Source organism: Phyllostomus hastatus, unplaced genomic scaffold (genome assembly GCF_019186645.2).
Source record: "Phyllostomus hastatus isolate PE091 unplaced genomic scaffold, TTU_PhHast_1.1 phas_scaffold_1066, whole genome shotgun sequence".
In the NCBI taxonomy this organism is placed as follows: Eukaryota; Metazoa; Chordata; class Mammalia; order Chiroptera; family Phyllostomidae; genus Phyllostomus; species Phyllostomus hastatus.
In genome coordinates, this window is record NW_025334004.1 from 24,728,586 (window position 1) to 24,747,155 (window position 18,570).

At 47.4% G+C, this 18,570-nt stretch overlaps 1 protein-coding gene across 1 annotated transcript in view; it reads right to left on the minus strand.

Annotated features, from left to right (window-relative positions):
- Window positions 1-1,414: 1,414 nt before the first annotated feature.
- Window positions 1,415-18,570, minus strand: part of GFRA1 (GDNF family receptor alpha 1) — a 226,155-nt gene continuing 208,999 nt past the window's right edge. The window contains exons 9-10 of the mRNA XM_045854235.1: window positions 15,854-15,907; window positions 1,415-1,460 (exon numbers count right to left, since the gene is read on the minus strand). Coding sequence (XP_045710191.1) covers window positions 15,878-15,907 — 30 coding nt within the window. The 3' untranslated portion in view covers window positions 1,415-1,460; window positions 15,854-15,877. The remainder of the gene's footprint in view (window positions 1,461-15,853; window positions 15,908-18,570) is intronic.

The window sequence follows — 18,570 nt, forward strand, 5'->3', positions numbered from 1 at the left end:
AGGCGAGAACGTGGAGACAGCAGCCATCAACTCTCTGGAGGCTTATCAGGAAGGAGGAAGAAGAGAAAACCATCTCTGCAGGCGGCAGCAGATCTGAGCAGAGGATTTGCGGGACCTGTGCTCTCCAGGGGGCAGCCAGGAGCAAGCTGGGGAGGGGCAAGCTGGGGGAGTTACTAGAAGGCGGAGCCACGTGTGGGAGGGAAGTTCCTGCAGAGCTGAGAAAGGATGACCTCTAGCATGCAGGTGTCAACATTTTTGTTTTAATGAACTCTTTTTAAGTGAAAAGGCTACACCTGCCCGTGGCAAACATTCAGGGACTGAAAAGGTGTCTCTCCCCACCTTTCCCAGAAGTAACTGTCGGTTCCAGTTCCTTCTGTATCCTTCCAGAAATGCTGTGGCCCTATGCAACTACCTGTGCATCCGTGTGTGTGTCCGCGCGCGCGTGTGTGTGTGTGTGTGCGCGTATCATCCCGACCCTCCATTCTCATTTACACCATTGGTAGCACAGAGTTTTTTTTCTTAATTTTACAAATAAGGTTTGGAGATTATCATCTGTCAGTACGCAGAGAGCCATCGGGTTACATTTCATGGCTAGAGTTTCTCAGGTGCGCTGCCCTCTTTGTAACAGCCCGCATTCACGGCTGCGGAGGTTGCTGCTGCTCTTTTGCTATTGCAGCCAAAACTGCAGGGAACATCTCATACTAATATATGTATTTTATCACAATAAAAAGGGAAAAAAATAAAATCAACCATTTTAACCACGTTAAGTGCACAGTTCAGGGACACTACGTACATTCCCATTAAGTACATCGCCCCATTAGCCACAAGGGCTCATCCCCTGCGGGGTGGGGGCCTAGGTGACAACAGGTGCTATGATCCCACCCCATCATCTTCTCCAAAAGCAGCCCTAGCCTGTGCCACTAAAGACATTTGGATGGTTGGGCCAGCAAATTAAAAAAACAAAGAGGTAAATATAGTCTTCCAGGACTGGAGAGGTCTTGGAAAAAGTCCTTCCTGAGCTTTCTGCCAAATTTTAACTCAGGGAAACATAAAGCCTCAATGAGAAGCTCAGTAAGGTTTTCTGACGCCGTGTGATCACCGAGAGGGCCGCAGGAAACACCACGAAGCTCCGCCTTCGCAGCAGCGCCTCCAGCAGGTGCTGAAGAACCCGAGGCTGGCTTGTCAGAGCTGATGTTCAACAGAGGCTTGACGGCTTCCAGCAGTTTTGGTGCTTTGGTTTCATTTCCTCCTCAGCTGCCCCTGCAGATCCGCGTTTTCTCAGCCCCAGATGTTATGACGATCCCGACCCACTGCTTTTCTCCCAGGGGTCACCAGAAGTTCAACCGAACTGACTAGAGAGAATGACCCGCTTCCAAGTGTTCAGTTCCACAGCGGACCTGCCCGCGAAGAGCTGGACTTTTCACGGCGCGGCTCTCGACTTGGAACTTGAGTCCGTACGTCTGCGATGGAAATGCATGTTTATTTTCTGTTACAAGGGGTGAAAAAGCTGCGGCTCGCATGCACAGATTTACACACCACCAGGCAAGCCCTCCTCCCTGGAGATTATCGGAGGAATAAATTAGCCTTCTATAAATACATGTTGCAAGCACTCTTGCACCAGTCGGAGCCATTATTATAATTCATCAAAGCAAATATGTAAATGGGGTGGCTGTCTCAAGGAGAGAAGGATTAGGAAATGAGGACTTACCCATATTCTGGGAAGATCTTTGCCTTCCGTTCCGTACCCTCCGTATTTGGCCCTTTCCCACGTCCTTGGAAAAAAAACAGCAGCCCCATACCTGGCCGCCCCCACTTTCCTCACCTTTTCCCCTGAGATACGACACATTGGGTATGATGCCTGATATTTTCTGCTAGATAATGCTCAGGGCTATTTTTTAAACCAAGCACTTAAGCTGATAAGAGTCGTATTTTTCCCATCTGTATTTCCAACCTATTGCCAGAGGTTCTGGGCCATAGATATGTTTTTGAGTAAATAGAATACTAAATCGAGGCAATGGATCATAAGTTTAAGGCAACGAGCCTCTCTCTTCACCATCCAATAAAAAAGGTCACCAGACAATAAGAAAGGAAGGGAATGGTAGGAGATAAAAAGTTTTAGTAATGCAGTCAGCAGAAAGACCGGTCAGGCTTTTCTTCCTCTTCCCGGACCCGAGAAGAGCCCTCGTCAGGGCACAGGACGCACGCTCCTTTCCATCCCAGAGGACGCATGGTCCTGGGGGTCGATCACAGCAGTCCCCGCTCTGATCTGCTGAAAGTTCATCAAACTTGTCTCTCCTGTGTTTGGGGCTTGAGTCATTGTCCTAAGGAGGGGGACGGAGGCACCCAGTTATTGGCCGTGTATGTGTGTTTAAAGGGAGCTGTTTAATCTTCTCCAGGCAGGCAGGCAGGCAGGCGAGCTATCAGCTGCAGGAACTTCTAGGTGACATCTTGCCGTTGGTGGAGGCAGGGGCCGAACAGGGTGAAAGCAGTGCCCCCGTCTTAGTGGCGGCTTAGGTGAGAGGGCTATAGAAATAAATTGAGTCTAGAAAACCTTCTCACCTCCCTTCTGTCCAACCCCTCGCCAAAGCCTTGGGTATGGTGAGCAGGGGCAGGAGGGGGCAAAGGGTGGTGGGTGGTGGAAGAACAGGGGTGAGGGTTAGGGGGTCGGTACTCTCCGCCTCTCTCTCCTTGGGGTGCCACGATTGCTCCCACCCCACATGCCTGACATTCTGAACCTTGGCCTTGTTTTCTCAGAAGCTGATAAAGGAGTAGCTGATTAAAAATTTTTTTAATAAACTCAGCACCAGTGCCAAATGAAGTTGATTGTCAATTGCTTCCCGCATCGCAGATGTTGCCGTTAGAAATTTCTGTGGATGAAGCAAACAAATCACTTTTGCCTGTAACAGTTCTGAGCTCTCCGATGGCTCGATTCCCCATGTCTATGCATTCAGTTTTGGAAGCCAAAGGCCCATAATGCAGGGCCTTGGGAAGTTAGCTTCTGTCTTGGGTTGAACTGGCATCTGTGACACTGCTCAATTTTTTCAGAAATGTCCCCCCCTCTTTTACTGCTTCTAAGCTTTTTGTGATGTTTAATTCAATATGGCAGGCAAGATTTTGTTCTTCAGTCCAAATTGCAATTTCACATCCAAACCAATTCTCTTGACAATCGAATGAGAATTCTCTCGACAATTTTCTTGATAGTCCGTTTCGGAAGCTCACAGGCTGCCCTGGTTCTTGTCGGGCGAATGAAACAGCTCCCCCGCCCTGAGACTTTATCCACCATAAAAAAAAAGCTTTTCCCCCAACCGGTGTGATGTAATTTACTAGTCTCCTTCAAGTGCTTGGGTGCAATCACAGATCGTGTTAAAATACTGCAGACATTTTCCAAGAGATGAGCCCACTGGCACTTTAAATCTACGCTGGCACGCATCCCGAACACGAGCAAGAACCCGGGGTTACTGAACCAATTATGGATGAATTTTTGAGTTTCTCCTCTATGAGATTTGGGTTCTGCCTGGCCTCCCATCCCTGGTGAATGTACAATTTGATTGCAAGCCTCTATAAACCACTCTTGTTGATGACGGGTGGGCCAAAGCCCCTATAAGGAAAATTTTAAACCCATGTGTTGGTTATCTTTTTAGCTCTAGCAACCTGTGCAACATATTCCAGAATGGTTGAGAATGGAAAATAAAATTGCAATCTACATAGTATACTAATAATCAAGTTGAAATGAACACTCTATAGAATGCTATGGATGGCGGAGGGAGGGGGACCCTCAGCTCTCTGAAGTGTGACCCAATTAGCCTTCCTGTTTTGTCTCCCACTGCTTTCCTCTTTGTTGATTAATTTATTCGTTGTGTGCAACCCACATTCACTGAGTGTCTCCTGTAGGCCAGGCACTGTGCTGTGTACTTAATAAACCTTCCCCTCTTTCCTCTACCTGAATCCTGCCATCCTTCAAGGTCAAGGAATGTCTCCATGTCGTCTTCCGATGCTCCTTCTCAGATGCTCGCAGGCCACAGGGAGCTCTCCTCATTCCTCGACTTTTCCCTCCGTAGCTCACTTTGCACTCACTCTGGCTTGACCCCGAGTCATTCGGCCAGGTTCCTGTGTCCTGAGTCACCGACAGGACTATTCCCTCCTGGTAGGCTGGAACTGTTTCTCTGTGTTTCTCCCCAGGCCCTACAGCTCAGAATGGGTGCGGAGCATGTGCTGGGGTGAGTGGTCATTAGATCTCCTCTGCCTCCCCTCCCCCCCAGCACCCCTCCCTGGACGTTCCTCCAAGGACACTCCTGCTCAGAAGGCTGGCGCTCAGTGTTGCCACTGTCTGCAATCCTCTCTGTTACCAGCTTGACTTCCTCCCGTGCTTCCTTCCGGTCTCTGCTCGGTGTCCCCTCATCAGAGAGGACCTCCCCGGCCACTGTGCATGAAGTAGCACCACACCCGCGCTGCTCCGCTCCATTCTTCCTTATCACTGTGCACTCAGCACATTACGTGCTGATTGGTCTGTTTGTCACTGCTCCCGAGAATATAAGCCCCTTGGTTTAACAGAGTTGGCCTCTTTTGTTTAGTGTGCTATATCTTGGGTGTCCAGAGCAGGGGCTGGCTTGTGGCCAACCATGGAGTTCATGAATGGAAAGCTGTGTTTTTTTAAGGCAGCTCTGCCCTTGGTGTGGGTCCCACCTGAAGGATTTGTATAGTAGCAAAGTGGGGGGTTGTCAGCACTGCCTGCAGGGGCCCAACTTCAGCTGGACTTAAACTGGCCAGGATCGACGGCCTGGGATCTGGGATCTGCTGCCCTGACTGAGTTGCAGGCCTAGTCTACCTGTGGGTTTCCTAGCAAGGTAACTGCTCTCATCCTAAGTTTCTTCATCTGCAACAGGAGCATCTTGACTGCTATAAAGGAGAGATAAGATAATGTAGCAAAGCTGCCTGCATGGCGCCTGGCACACAGTAAATGCTTAGCCAAGGCCAGTTTGACTGCAGTGGGAGGGAAGGCCCCGGGCAGCTCCCGCTAGCCGCTAGAAGTCAGTGTGGACAATGAAATTAGTGGGAGCTTTGCTATAATTGTTCTTGGTTTGCAAATTTTTGAGGACTGGATGTCAATGATCGTTACTGTCCTGACCTCCATTCTGGGATGAGGCTTTCATTGACAGGTCCGTAGGGTGTCAGCCAGCTACCCTAAAAGAAGCATCAGAGCCAAGATCCTGGCCGTGACCTTCACTTAGGATCATCCTTCTGGTTGTCCCCCAAAACCCAAGTTTCAAGGTGAGGGTGTGGTCCTGGGTTTGTCATTGGTTGGTGCTAGTCTGCCCCCAAGAATGACAGAGAAGGAAGAGAATGGCAGTGAATGCCAATGTCAAGGGCTAGATGAATTTTGGGCTGGCTGGCTTTGGGGAGTTCTCTCCCTGGCTGTTTTGACTACACAGACAGTTTAACGTATTTTTATGTGTGTGCGTTCCTTTGTGCAAACCAGGGGAACAAGATGAGAGCTTCCAGCATTTTGTCGTAATGGCTTTCTGCCCTGTTCCCCAGGTAAGGGCAAATGTGTTTCCTACAACCCGCTTTAACAGGATTTACTACGACCTGAAAACACACACAGGGCCTTCGGCCTAGCTAGCCGCTTCCCCGTGCGCACGTCAGAAACTTGACATGAACCAGCCTCGAGGCCAGCGCAGAGCTAACTCGGAGTCCGCCCACCTGCCCATCTCCAATGGTGGGCGTGTCTCTCCACACAGCACACATTTTCTCATTGTCCAAGTTTAACATTTGATTAATTCTCATAACACTAAACGATTCTGGAGTTCTTTTTCTATTGCCTATCATTAGGTTGCCTAAAAGTAATTTTCCTTCCGTGGTCCCAAATAGTCTTCAAAGACTAATTTGACCTTGAGAAGAAGAGTCGTTTTCCTAGGCAATTTGACAGTAGATATGAAAAATCACCTCTGTGCATCTTAACAGGTGCTCTCTTTGGGAAAAGCTAAGAAAAGCTGAGAAATGATGTGTAGCCTCTCTTCAATCATGTTTTCTCAAAAGGCATCGCTGATTGTGAAATGATGGAGCCTGGGGGAGAAGATCACGTTGGAAAGAAAAAAAAAAAAAGACGGGGGTGTTTCATTTCCCCGATCAAGTTGAGACATAGTGGTCAGAGTCTTTCCTATCATACTACCACTGATGTTAAATTTTTGACTTACCGGAAATTTAAGTAAATGAAAGAAAACTATTACCTATCAATGTCTTGGAAGCATCTCACTTTTTATTGACAGCACCTTCACGCTTTCTTGAAAGCAGCTGATCAGCGAAGGCCAGAGCCCTCAGGAGACGGACTGACAGGGGCTTGCAGGAAGGATGCTCTAGGGACCTCCACATCCCCGGCTCAGGCTGGCGGGTGCTGGGCCTCACTGGGAACGCCCCCATTTCAGAGCACTCGGTGATGCGAGAGCTCCGAGCAACAGGAAGTTTGGGGCGGTATAAGATTTGGAACAGTTAAGAGAACAGGCTCTGGACCTGGGTTCAAATCCTGGTTCTTCCATATACAAGTGGTTCATGCTATGTGTTTCAGTTTTTATATCTTGAAAATGGGAATAATGATCCCTCCGCCTGAAGTGGCGGAGCCTGGAATGAGATCATTTGGGTCAAGGACCTAGAACAGCACCTGCCTCGGTACAGGTCGGATATTGTCGCTGCTGCAGGTCCCGGTGTTTCCATAACAGAGTGAGTCCCTGGATCCAGCAGAGTACAAGCCCTGGAAGCTGGACTTGAGAATCTTTTCAGGCACAGAATTCAAAGACATGCTCACTGTTTTGCTTGGGCTTTTCCCATTTCTATGCCAAGGTCGAAGTCTGGATAATAATTTTGAGGACCACATGCTGACAACCCTGGGAACCCTTACTCATATATATATTTTTTTAGCCTGTAAGAGACAATAGACATGTCTGAATTCAATTTGAGTTGGACACATGCCATTGAAACGCCCTCCTGTGGTCCCAGCCCTGTGCCCCGTGAAAGGAGTCAGGACTTGTGTCTTGTCTGTCTGGGGGGACAGAGTTTCAGATGGGTGCTTTCTAAACCTCAGCTGTTTTCCAACCCCCTGCATGTCTCCTGCCAGGCGTGAGTGATACGTGAACTATACTATCCTTATTGTCAATTCTTCACATGTACCTAAATATACTGACCCTTATTCCTCTGCCTCCTCCTTAGTCATCCTACCTCTGAGATTACATTTGGATGTGCTAATTGTCTTTTAATAACACACAAGAAAGTAACTCCATAGCGATTACAATGGAATCTCGGGTCTTGCCCACCACCTTCGGCACACACAACAGCCTTTGTGGGGGACACGGCCCTAAGATTCTGGTGGCACAGTGACTTTCTAAGGAAGGAATGTTCTGTCTGAGGTAGAAGCGTGACCGAAGGCCCTTCAGAACTGGGGCTAGTGCTTTGGATTTTGCTGTCCTGACAGCCCGGAGCCAAGGACTCCGGAAGGATAGACTCAGAGGAGACATTTTCTGTCAGTGAGAAGCGACTGTGTCTCCGACAGCTGTCACTGAACAATTAATCTTCCAAATGAGATCTCAATTACCAAACATGTGTTCGGATGAGCAAGGCCCTCTTCTCATCATCCAGAACTGCCATTAGACACAAATAATATATTTTTTCCATTCATAATTATCTCCCCTTAATGCAGTCTTCATGATTATGATGTATGCTCTAACTGTTGACTCCTCGCTGTTGGAATTGTTAACATATTGTGAAAATATGCACAAAATCATTCTTTCCAAGCTGACTTTTGCTGTTAAAATTAGAAAGACCAATATGAGCTTGAACAGCGTGAATAGGAAGAGAAGGTGATCAATTCTTGTGCTTGGAAATGCAATTGTCTCTCTGCAGCCAAGATTTCTTGCTTTCTCATCTTAGGTCTTCTTGTGCTTATTATAAGAAAGACAATAAAGGAAAGTGAAGAGGGTGGAGGCTGAGAGGAAATAATGGAATATTTTAGTACAAAATGGTTTTGATTTTAATGTTTTTCATTTGTATTAACAGACCTAGCTGTTAGAAATTTGACACTAATCATATGTATTTGGTTTATTGAGGGGTTTTGAAGAAAATTTTTGATTCAATGGCTTTTGATTTGCTGCTCATTCAAGAAAGGGGAAAAGTACTGAAACTCAAAAGAAAAATCTAGACGATATGCATATTTTTAAAAAAATCTGTTGCTGAAATTAAACACACATCTATTGAACAGACAAGTACCAAACCCATTTGTTTAGAGCCGGAACTTGGCTGTGGTGATTCCCAAGAGACGAATGAAGCCTTTGATTTTTAAAAACAATTAGGATTTTTGTTTATACCATTGTAACTGGATGAAAAAACACTTTCTTGCTCCATTAGGAAAATAACCACCTTTTGTTTTTCCTTCCACCCTCTTTGAGAATCTCAGTGGTTTCCTGCCCAGGACTGGTTTTCTTCCTGCCTCTGTTCTGTGGGCATTTTGTCGCGTGCAGCCATTAGGGGAAACGGGTCAGCCATTCCCGGTCGCTGCAGTTACGTGGGTTTCCAGCTCTTCATTCAGGAGACAGTCTGTGACCCAAGCGCACAGCTGAGTCCAAACACCACTCCCCGCCAACCTTGTCACCAAGACAACTCCTATCATGTTTTCCATGACCCTGAGCAGACCTTTGCTTACTAGGGGTGACAGTGATGCCATCTTCCCTGCAGGGCCTCTAGCATTTGTAGGACAGCAGCTCACCCCTGGGTGTCTAGGGGATCTGACGTCTAGGCACCAGCAGCCTGCCTTGGTGAACCCCCAAAACCTGTTTGCAAATGTCAACCCAGTCTTTGTTTTGAGTTGTAAGCAGAGATTTGTCACAGATCAGCTGAGTCATCTGCCCGTCCTGCCTCAAAGGGCTGCTTTAAACCTGGAGCATCTGACTGACACGGAGCACTAATGAGAACTGCAGGATCGGAGGAAGGGAGGAAGCGCCCATAAGCACACAGTATGAAAAGTTAATGTCATTGTGAAGCAGACCACCCAGACAGAAAGCACACGTCTCCTACACCGAGGGAGAGGTGGGGGAGACGCTTCTAATTAAAGTTTCAGTCCTCCGTCCAGATCCGCATTAAAACACTGAGATGCTTCTTTTAATGTTTGGTTTCACGATGAATATTTCGCAAAGATAACATGAGATTTTGCTTAACGGCAGACTCTCCATTAATATTTATTCTCAGAGCCTGGGCTCAGGGTCTAGCTCTCTTTGTGGGAAAGCAGCCACCAAACCCTATCTGCAGCATTCTCTTTGGACGACATTTTAAATTGCATATGAGAGGATAGGACTTAAAATTGCACATAATGTTTTAAGGAAACATACTCTCAAAGTTAGGATAACCTGACTGTAAACATTGGTAAAATTGCACATAATGTTTTAAGGATAAATATACTTTCTAAGTTAGAATAACCTGGTGAGAAGAAACATCTATTTCTGTGTTTCATCAGCTACCTCCGGAATTCTGGACGTGAAGGAGGTAGAGAAATGAAGGCCTGGAAGATTCTGGAGACAGCCAGGCCCTCGCCAGGTTTGCTGTGAGGTGGATGGGTAAGCTGTCTCTGCTCCGACGCTTCCCTTGGGGTGGGGTATTGATCAGACACTGCCTATCTGAGTTTACTTGAAGTCCTGACCGTGCCAGTGGATTAAATGTATTTGGAATAGATAAGCTAGAAGATGGGGTTTTAAATATGCAAAACGCCGAGCAGGAAGTCCATATGGCATGGAATAAAGGCACACACACTTCTGAAAACTTAAAAGGCTGTCATCTGCTAAGCCTGGCCCGTAACAGCCACTCAAAGATAATTGCCACCCATGTGTCCTTGATGAAAAGTACATCACGCTGCCCAGGAAATTGCCTTAAACGGCAACAAGGAAGACTTAGATTAGCTGAGACAGAACTTCCTCCTGAGCCACCGGGGTTATGAGAGTGAGGGGCTGTGGGTGGACCCTGGGATGGGCCTGCTATGTCCCCAGACTCCCATCCCTTCTTCTCTTTGGCCTTGAACGTCTCCCTGAGCCATAGAGTAGACAGGCTGTTAGTGTCTGCAGCATAACTGGCCATGTGGCACAAGGATTTTAAAGGGCTGGGCTTATTTTCTCACTTCCCATTTGCGCAGCTGTGATGGATTCCGATGGCATCAAGCTACAAAGGGTGGCTGAGGCCTGCTCAGTGGTGCTGGGCACCGTTCAGGGTGCTGGGTAGCTGCCCCGAACAGTTTATCCTCTGGCCAAGGAGGCAAACCTCGGGCGCACTGCAACCTCACCCCGCAGGCAGAGCTGCAGGAAGGTGGGAGAGGAGAAAGGGCAGGTGGTGGGAGGGCATCCAGGGAAAGGTGTGACCCACAGAGTGGGACACCTTCAAAGATGTGGGTAGGCAGGAAACTGGGGGAGGCTGGGGCAGTGACGAGTACCCAGACTTGAATTCAGGAGTTCCCAGCCCAAGTGTGCAGGGGTGGGAGCCGGGGAGGGGAAGGTCAGAGAGGGAAGCAGCCCAGGTGTATATGATCGCTTACAGCCCTAGCATGGCGGGATCTGCGACTGGCACCCTGGCAGGCCCAGGTGCCCGGGATTGCCAGGGAAACCAGCCATCTGCATTCCATTTCTAGGTTCAAGCTTTGGATTCTTATGGGTTTTCTTGAATCTCTTGAAACTAGGCAGGTCGAGCACACCCTGACCACCGATGGATTTGCCATTTCTGCCCACTGTCAATAGGCCATTAAACCTATCCTGGAATCCCTTAAACATCTGGGTGGACAGACCAAACGCTGGTGACTTCTGCTGATGCCTCGGTGTCCGTGGCTAAGGGGGTCACTTCTGGCCCTGGAGCACTTGCACCCTGAGAGCATTGCCATCTGCTCTGGCTGCTCACCGAGGCCCCGAGAGGGACAGCTGGGGGCAGGGAGGGAGTGGCTGGAACCTGGACCGGCAAAGAAGGAGCCACCCCCCCACTCTCATGAGTCACACAAGCTTCTGGTGCTGACTGTTCCCTGGTGCCCGCCCATGTCTTCTAGGGTGGGGGTGTGGGGGGAGCCGGAGCAAACACAGGGGCCGCCCCTTCCGCGCTGCGCTTCCTTTCAGAGCCCCACTTGCCCAGGCAGGGAATGCAGATGGAGCCTGGGTGGCCTCCCGCCGGCCAGCCCTGGGGCCTCAGGGCCCCATGTCTCCCCCGGTCTGTGTGCCAGGCCCGGGAGCCTTCTGGGCAGCCCCGGCGAGTGCCCTTGAGCGGTTTCATTTGTGCTCCTGCTCCGGAGAACAGAATATTAGGGAGAATTATAAACACTCCTTTTCTGTGGATTCTGGGTTATGTTGCCTATTTGGGGTAATAATTCTCATTATGCTTTGTGGTCCTTTTTAATAAAAATGACATTCTCCTTATCTTTAAAGGTTGAAATCTCAGCCTAATGTATGACCCACTATCCTTGGAGAGTTATAAAAATTAGATTATATAACCTCACATTTCCTGCTAATGAACATGGTGAGGCTTTGGCCCGACGAGAGGGAGACAAGAGATGGGGATTTATGCTTTAATAATCCTGCCTAGATTGGTGTGCGTGGCTGCAGGCAGCGGGCCGCCGATGGGCGCAGCGGGCACTGCCGCTTTCCTGGCCAGCAGGGTAGTATTTTTTACGGCAGTAAATCTCTCCGGGGCGAGGGTTCCTTCCACTGTACCAGGGGACAGCTGCGGCTGTGGCTCTGTGTCTGAAATAGCTCTGAAAATAAGACTGTTCTCCTCGTCTAGAAAAATGCTAATTGGCACTGCTGGTTCCTTGGGTCTCAGTGTGTAGATAGAGGCTGCCCTGGCCGCCCACCGACGCCAGGCATGCTGCTGGTCGCCATTCATGCGATTTCCCCACTTATTCCTCCTGAAGTCCCTATGCAATAGGCATGGTCCCTGTCCCCGTTTTACACTGTGACCTTCCTCAGGGCAGGGACTGTGCCTTCCATATTCCCAGTGCCCCGGGCAGTTCACAGCAGCTGGTCAATGTGGCTCAATAACAAATGGAGACTGCAGTGGTTCGTTTTATGAGGCGACTTGGCTAGGTCGTCCTGCTCAGCTATTTGGTCAAACATTATTCTGAATGTTTTTGTGAAGGTGTTTATTTTTATTTTTTTTAGATGAGACTAATATTGATACATCGGTGGACTTTGAGTTCGGCAGATTGCCCTTCGTAACGGCAGGCCTCAGCCAATCAATTGGAGGTCTTCATGAAAAAAAAAGGAATTCTGCTTGCAAATTGCCTTTGGATTGGATCTTTTCCTCTTTCCCGAGCCTCTAGCTTGCTGGCCTACCCCGCAGGTGTTGGATTCACCAAGCGTCGGCAATCACGTGATCCAGTTCTTTAGAACTAATTTAGATAGTGACATAGCTAGCTCTATAGTTATTTCTACATCTATGCCTGTAACTCTATCTCTCTGGCTAGCTGTCTAGCTAGCTCTATATCGTTATGTGTCTTCTGTTGGTTACGTTACTCTGGAGATTGCTAACTAATACAAGACCCAAGGCGTTTTCAGATCTGAACCACATGAGAAATACCTAGGGAGTTTTTAAAAAATACTGTTTTCCTGGGCCCCATAACCAGATACTCTGATTTAATAGGTCAGGGTATATAGATAGGAAATCAGCATTGTTTAACAGCTCCCCAGGTAGCCATCAGGGAAATGCAAATCAAAACCACAACAAGAAGCTTTCCACCCTCCAGGATGGCTCTTATAAGAGGAAAGACAGGTCATCATAAGTGTGGTCAAAGATGTGGAGACGCCGGAACCCTCATCCGTTGCTGCCGGCAGTGGAAAACCGAGCGGCCACCTCAGAAGCAATCCCTGAGATTTCCCAAAACGTTCAATACAGACTTACCATATGACTCAGCAATTCTACTGCGAGATATCCACCCAAGAGAAATGAAAATGTACATCACATTTAAAAAAATGTACAGAAGTGTTCACGGCAGCATCGCACACAATCACCGAAAAGTAGCAGCAGCACAATGCCCATCACCCAGTGAAAGTGACTTTCCTTTGTTCTTGAAAGGCAGTCACTGAAATTCTAGGGCGACAGTCATTTTTCTCTCCGCACATTGAGGACGGCAGTGCATTGTCTTCCAGTTTCCATTTTTGCTGCTGAGAGAAATTAGCTATCAGCTTTTTGAAGGTGGTCTGTCTCTTTCCTCTGGCTTATCTTGTAAGAAAATTTTTAAAAATCCTCACCCGAGGATACGCTTTTGTCAATGTGTGAGAGAGAAACACTGATGTGAAAGAAAAACATTGACCTGTGGCCTCCATAGACACCCCAACTGGGGAGTGAACCTGCAACCTGGGTATGTGCCCTGACCAGGGATCAAACCCACAGCGTTTTGGTGTATGGGGTGGTGCTCCAACAAACTGAGCCACCCAGCCAGGGCTCTCTAGCTTATTTTATTATTAGAAAAAATTTTTTCATATATGCTATGGTCTGGATATGTGTGGTCCCCGCCCCCCACTCCAGTTCACATCTTGAAATCCTAATGTCCAATATGCTGGTATTAGGAGGTGGGGCTTTGGGGAGTGCTTCCTTAGATCACAGGGTACTGCCCTCATGAATGGGATCAGTGTCTTGATAACAGACCCCAGAGAGCTTGCTTGCTCCTTCTGTCACATGAGGGCACGACTATAAGCCTACAACCCAGAAGAGGACCCTTACCTAACCATGCTGACACCCTGAGCTCATATGTCCACCCTGCAGAGCATGAGAAATAGGTTTCTACTGCATATGAGCTACTCAGTCTGTGGTATTTTGTTACAGCAGCTCAAACTGACTATGACAGCATAAATAGTTTCAAAAAATACACAGTGGTATAATGAACCTCAATATATTTTGTACTCTGGCTTTTAAAATATTCTTTCTCTTTGGTATATTAAAGTTTCATATGTGTGTATTTATATATATAAAATATATATGTGTATATATTATATATATATTTGGGGGAATTCATAGGGATCGATTTCTTTGACTTCTCAAATACTACTTTTTGCCTCATTCACGCCATACTCTAATTCATGAGCTTAATTTAGACCCAGGTCCCTCAGCCTCAGCACTATCGCCACAACATCGTAAAACTTTTAGCAGCATCCCCGGTCTCTATTCGCTTAGTGCCAGGTGTACATCCCCCCTCCCTACTTTCTGCCAGTTGTGACAGCCCCAAAAAATGTCCCCTGCAGAGCAACATGTCCCTGGTTGAGGACCAGCCTGATTTAGGCATATATTATACCTTTCTATTCCTCCCCCTCTGTTTTCTTAATGTTTTGTTCCAAACCTTTGCTGTTTCTGGATAATTTGGATGATTTTTTTCACTACTCCTTTCTTTGGTTTTACCTTCTTGTTCATTTTTTTTTTTGTAGTTGCCTTGTGTCTGCTTATATTCAAACCAGTCTTTTATTTCTGTGAACATAATCATTTCACTTTCGTCCCTGACAATTTCAGTATCCAAAGTCATTGTGACTGATTTGGGGTTTTGCCGGTTCTTACTTACAGCCCCTCATTTCCTTGTGTGCTCAACAAAGGTGTTGCTCATGGGCTTTGGAACTTCGTATGTGGGGAATTTTTGTCGGTGGGATGAAAGGGGCTCTTTCCAGGGATGACTTCATTGAGTTTCTGTTGGATTCCTGGGATCACTACTAACCTCGAACCACTTAAATTGTTGGCTTGAGAGATTTCAGGCTGTAGATCATAAAAATTCTAGCTGCAAACCTGAGCGAGGGTCAGCTCATGGATATTAATTCTCAGGGCTTCTCCGCCTCTTTCCCTCTGTTTCAGTGTTCAAGAGCGGTAGCCCTTCCCGTGGTCCATGGGTGGGTGGTAAGAAGGAAGGGCAGTTACTCCTAGTTCACCTTTACACTGGGATTTCAGCTCACGGGGTCCTGGTTTTATTAGTTAGGGTTTCTTATTCAACTCCCTTCCTCCTGGACAGATCCTGTACTTTGTCTGTGGCACCCTATGAGGCTGTGAAAATCTAAGCTCAGTATTATTGGCTGGCAAAGGCCCCCAGGGTAAAAGCTGTCAGTTTTCTGCTTACCTCTTGGGTTCATGCCTTCAGTTCATTTTCTGCCTTCATGCTCCCTGTTTTCTTGCCGGTTTGTCAACACACTTCAGAAGGGGTTTACAACTTTGGCCAGCATGTCAAGCTATTTTCAATGGGGAAATTGGTCAAGGCACCTAGTTTGTTATTCTGCTGGCAGCAGATATTGAGTTGCTTTTTTTTTTCTTTAACTTACAGATCAGTTAGTTCGTGCCACTTAAAACTACTTGTTTTACCCACCATACACAGTTGGCTGGAGTTTCTTAGGTTGCTGTTTTTGTTTTTTTGTTTTTTTTGCAGGAGTTGCAGATGGAGAGAGAAACTGGGGACACTATCATATTGCTGTTTTCACAGACCTTTCCTTCCCGTCGACTCTCTGGCTGGAGGCAATTACATGTGTGAACCTAATGCAGCCCCCGGTTACCGATGGTTGCCCAGAGCGTGCATCGGGATTCCATGGGGCAACTCCCGGTCTCAGCCCAGATGCTTGTGGGGCTGCGCAGTGAAGAGCTTCCAGCCTCGAGGAAATGATTTCTGGCATCTCCATCTTTTTCACTTGCTCTGCAGTGATTCAATGCCACTTTTGAATGAGCTTGCCAGGGTACCCACCTTCAATGAAAAATTGAAAAATATGCCAGGGAAATAGTTTGCTGTTACTGGCTGGGAATGGTCAGTCGCCACAATAATGAACATAATGACCACGACGATGACAACAGTGGTGTTTACTCTGTACCGTTCACCGTACGTGGGACTTACCTGCATTCACCAATGCAGAGGATCTCATGTTGTTGATCTCACAAGCAACTGGCCCTGCGATATAATTATTGCCAGAGTCAAAACTGACTAGAGCTGTGCAGCTAATAAACCACCTCAGCAGCTCCCCTCATTCACTCCTCTTGGCCCTGACTTTGGCAACTGGCTCATGGAGGTGGGACCCTCAGCACTGCACCCCATGAGTCTTTCAGTGGTGTGTTTTCATGGGTGAGGTGGGTGTTTAGTTCTATTGCAAAAATGTCCTGAGATAAAATTATGACAGGTAACCTGCATGGTGTGAAACTTTTAGGTATCAATCCTTATTTGTCTGTCATGGAAGATGCTTTGGGGAGTGCTCTAGGGGAAATCTTGGCGCTGTCTGCAAGCACATAGCTGGTCCCCTCTGCATGGAGGTGCTCACCTCCTTTTCCATATTTGGGTCCTCAATATGCAGCCCGTTCATTCTGCTACACCAGCGATTTTCAAAATTTTCATGAAACAATTTCAAACCCCAAATTTGATAAGTACCCTACAAAACCTTTTTTTTTTTTGTCTTGACATACTTGAGAGTAAGCAATTCATGTGACACCTCATCGCTCCTGGATATTTTTTTTTATGTATTTCCTTTACGTACCAACATTCGTCCACATTTCTACCACACGACCAGCAAAATCAGGAAGTTCCTGTGGATATCACTACTGCAATCCTCAGACTTAAAGCAAATTTTGTGAATCAGCCCAATAAATGTCTTTTAATAGCAAAAAGATCCAGTTCAGGATCATGTGTTGCATTTGCTATCCTGTCTTTTAGTGCCTTTTTTTTTTTCTGACAGTTTCCCAAACTTTTGTGGCCACGATACTTTTGAAAATCACTGGTCAGATGTTTTGTAGAACGTGTCTCAGTTTGGGTTTGTCTGGTGACTTCTCGTGATTAGACTTAAGCCACATGTCTTTGGCAGGAATGTCACAGAAGGAACAGCAAATTCTTCCTGTTCTTCCCATCCGGTGGCACCCAGAGTTGAATCCGGCCATTCCTGGTGACGTTAACTTTCACTACTACATGAAGGACACATCTGCCAAGTTACTTCCCTGCCCTTTGTAAATAGTACGTATTTCACAGGGAGTCTCTTTGAGACGATGTAAACACCCTATTCCTCACCAAACTTTCCATTTATTCATTCAGTTGCATCATTATTGGTCCATGGATCCCTATTTTATTTTCATGTATATATTTTGATATTCAAATTTTTCCAGCTGTGGCCAGTGGTTGCCTATTCCTTTGATATGTCCCCATCATTCTTTGAGTATTTTCTTACTTTCTGACCAAAGAAGATATCCCAAGATCATCTTGTCCTCAGCCTTAGAATTAGCTGTTTTTCCAAGGAATCCCTGGTTCCTTTCAGAATAGAATGGTATTTAGACACCAAGATCTGGCCAGTAAATGTGCTCACTGCTCTCAGGGTGTTTTTCCAGACCTTCTCATGGGTAGAACAAAGGGTTCTGGATTTGCACAAACACATTTTCCTCCATGCTTATTTCAATATCTATATGCTTAATGTTATGAGCTAATATGGATACTTTAATTCAGTACCACACAGCTCACTTTAATTTTCTCCCTTTCCTTATTTGTAACCATACAGTGAAAAACTTGACTCTTATTATCCTTAATATACCAACTTATTTGACCAGGAACCTGCAGTTAACCAATCTCCTGCCCCTGCTGCCTGCCACACCCCCAGAACGGCCTCCCTCCTCACCCCACTCATGCTTCTGCACCCTTGCTGTGGTGTCCTGGCCCACACAAGTCTCCAGTGTGGTGGCCCCACTCATCCTGCTTAGGCTCTGGCCCCCGGTGCGGACTCTTGTCCAGTACAGAAGCCCCCCTCACTGTTCTGGGGCTCGGCCTCCTCCTGCCAGGCTGCTCCCCCAGCCCACTTCCCTGCACAGATGCACCCACCCCCTCTTTCCCCATGGGGAGCACTCACTCCCCGTGCTGGGCCACTGCCACACGCGAACTCTCCTCACTCTTCTCGGGTTCTGACACCTGCACAGGCAGCTTTTCCTCCCCCCCGGGAATCCGACACCGTCCATCCACACAAAGCTGCTCCCAGCGCGACGTCCCCTTTAGTCCTGTCGTTCTCTGACCCCTGCCCTTTGCTAGACCACCTTGCACCCCCATCCCACTGGCGTGGTCACCGCCCTCGCTCAGTCCTCCCTAATGTCTTCTGGGCCACACTGTTGGAGAAGGAGAGGGACAAGTTAACATTTTCATAGCCACAGATTCCTTTTTTCCAATGAAATCATGCATGGGCCATCACTATGTAAAACAGACTCGTATGGCATCTTTATACATTTATATAATTATTTCAACATAAGTGTATACCGTATTTTTATATAGTTAATAAATGGAAACAATGGGATTGTTAAAAACTTTTAAACCCTTTTCATTTTGAAATAATTTCAGACTTGCGGAGGAGTTGCCGTGGTGGTACAGGGAAAAGCGAGGCGGCTGGTCACTCTGACGCTGCTAACATCGCGTGTTCCCCTGCAGAGGCCGTGGCCCCGGGGGCGGTGCAGCCCTGCTGGCTGTGCGGCCCCACCTGGGCCTTGCCGGTGCCCTGGGCTCCAGAAAGCAAAAGGTGTGATCTGCCCCGAGTGTGTCCTGGGAGCGCACCAGGCCTCCGCATCCGCCCCGGCCTTCCCTGCCTGTCCCCTTCCTTC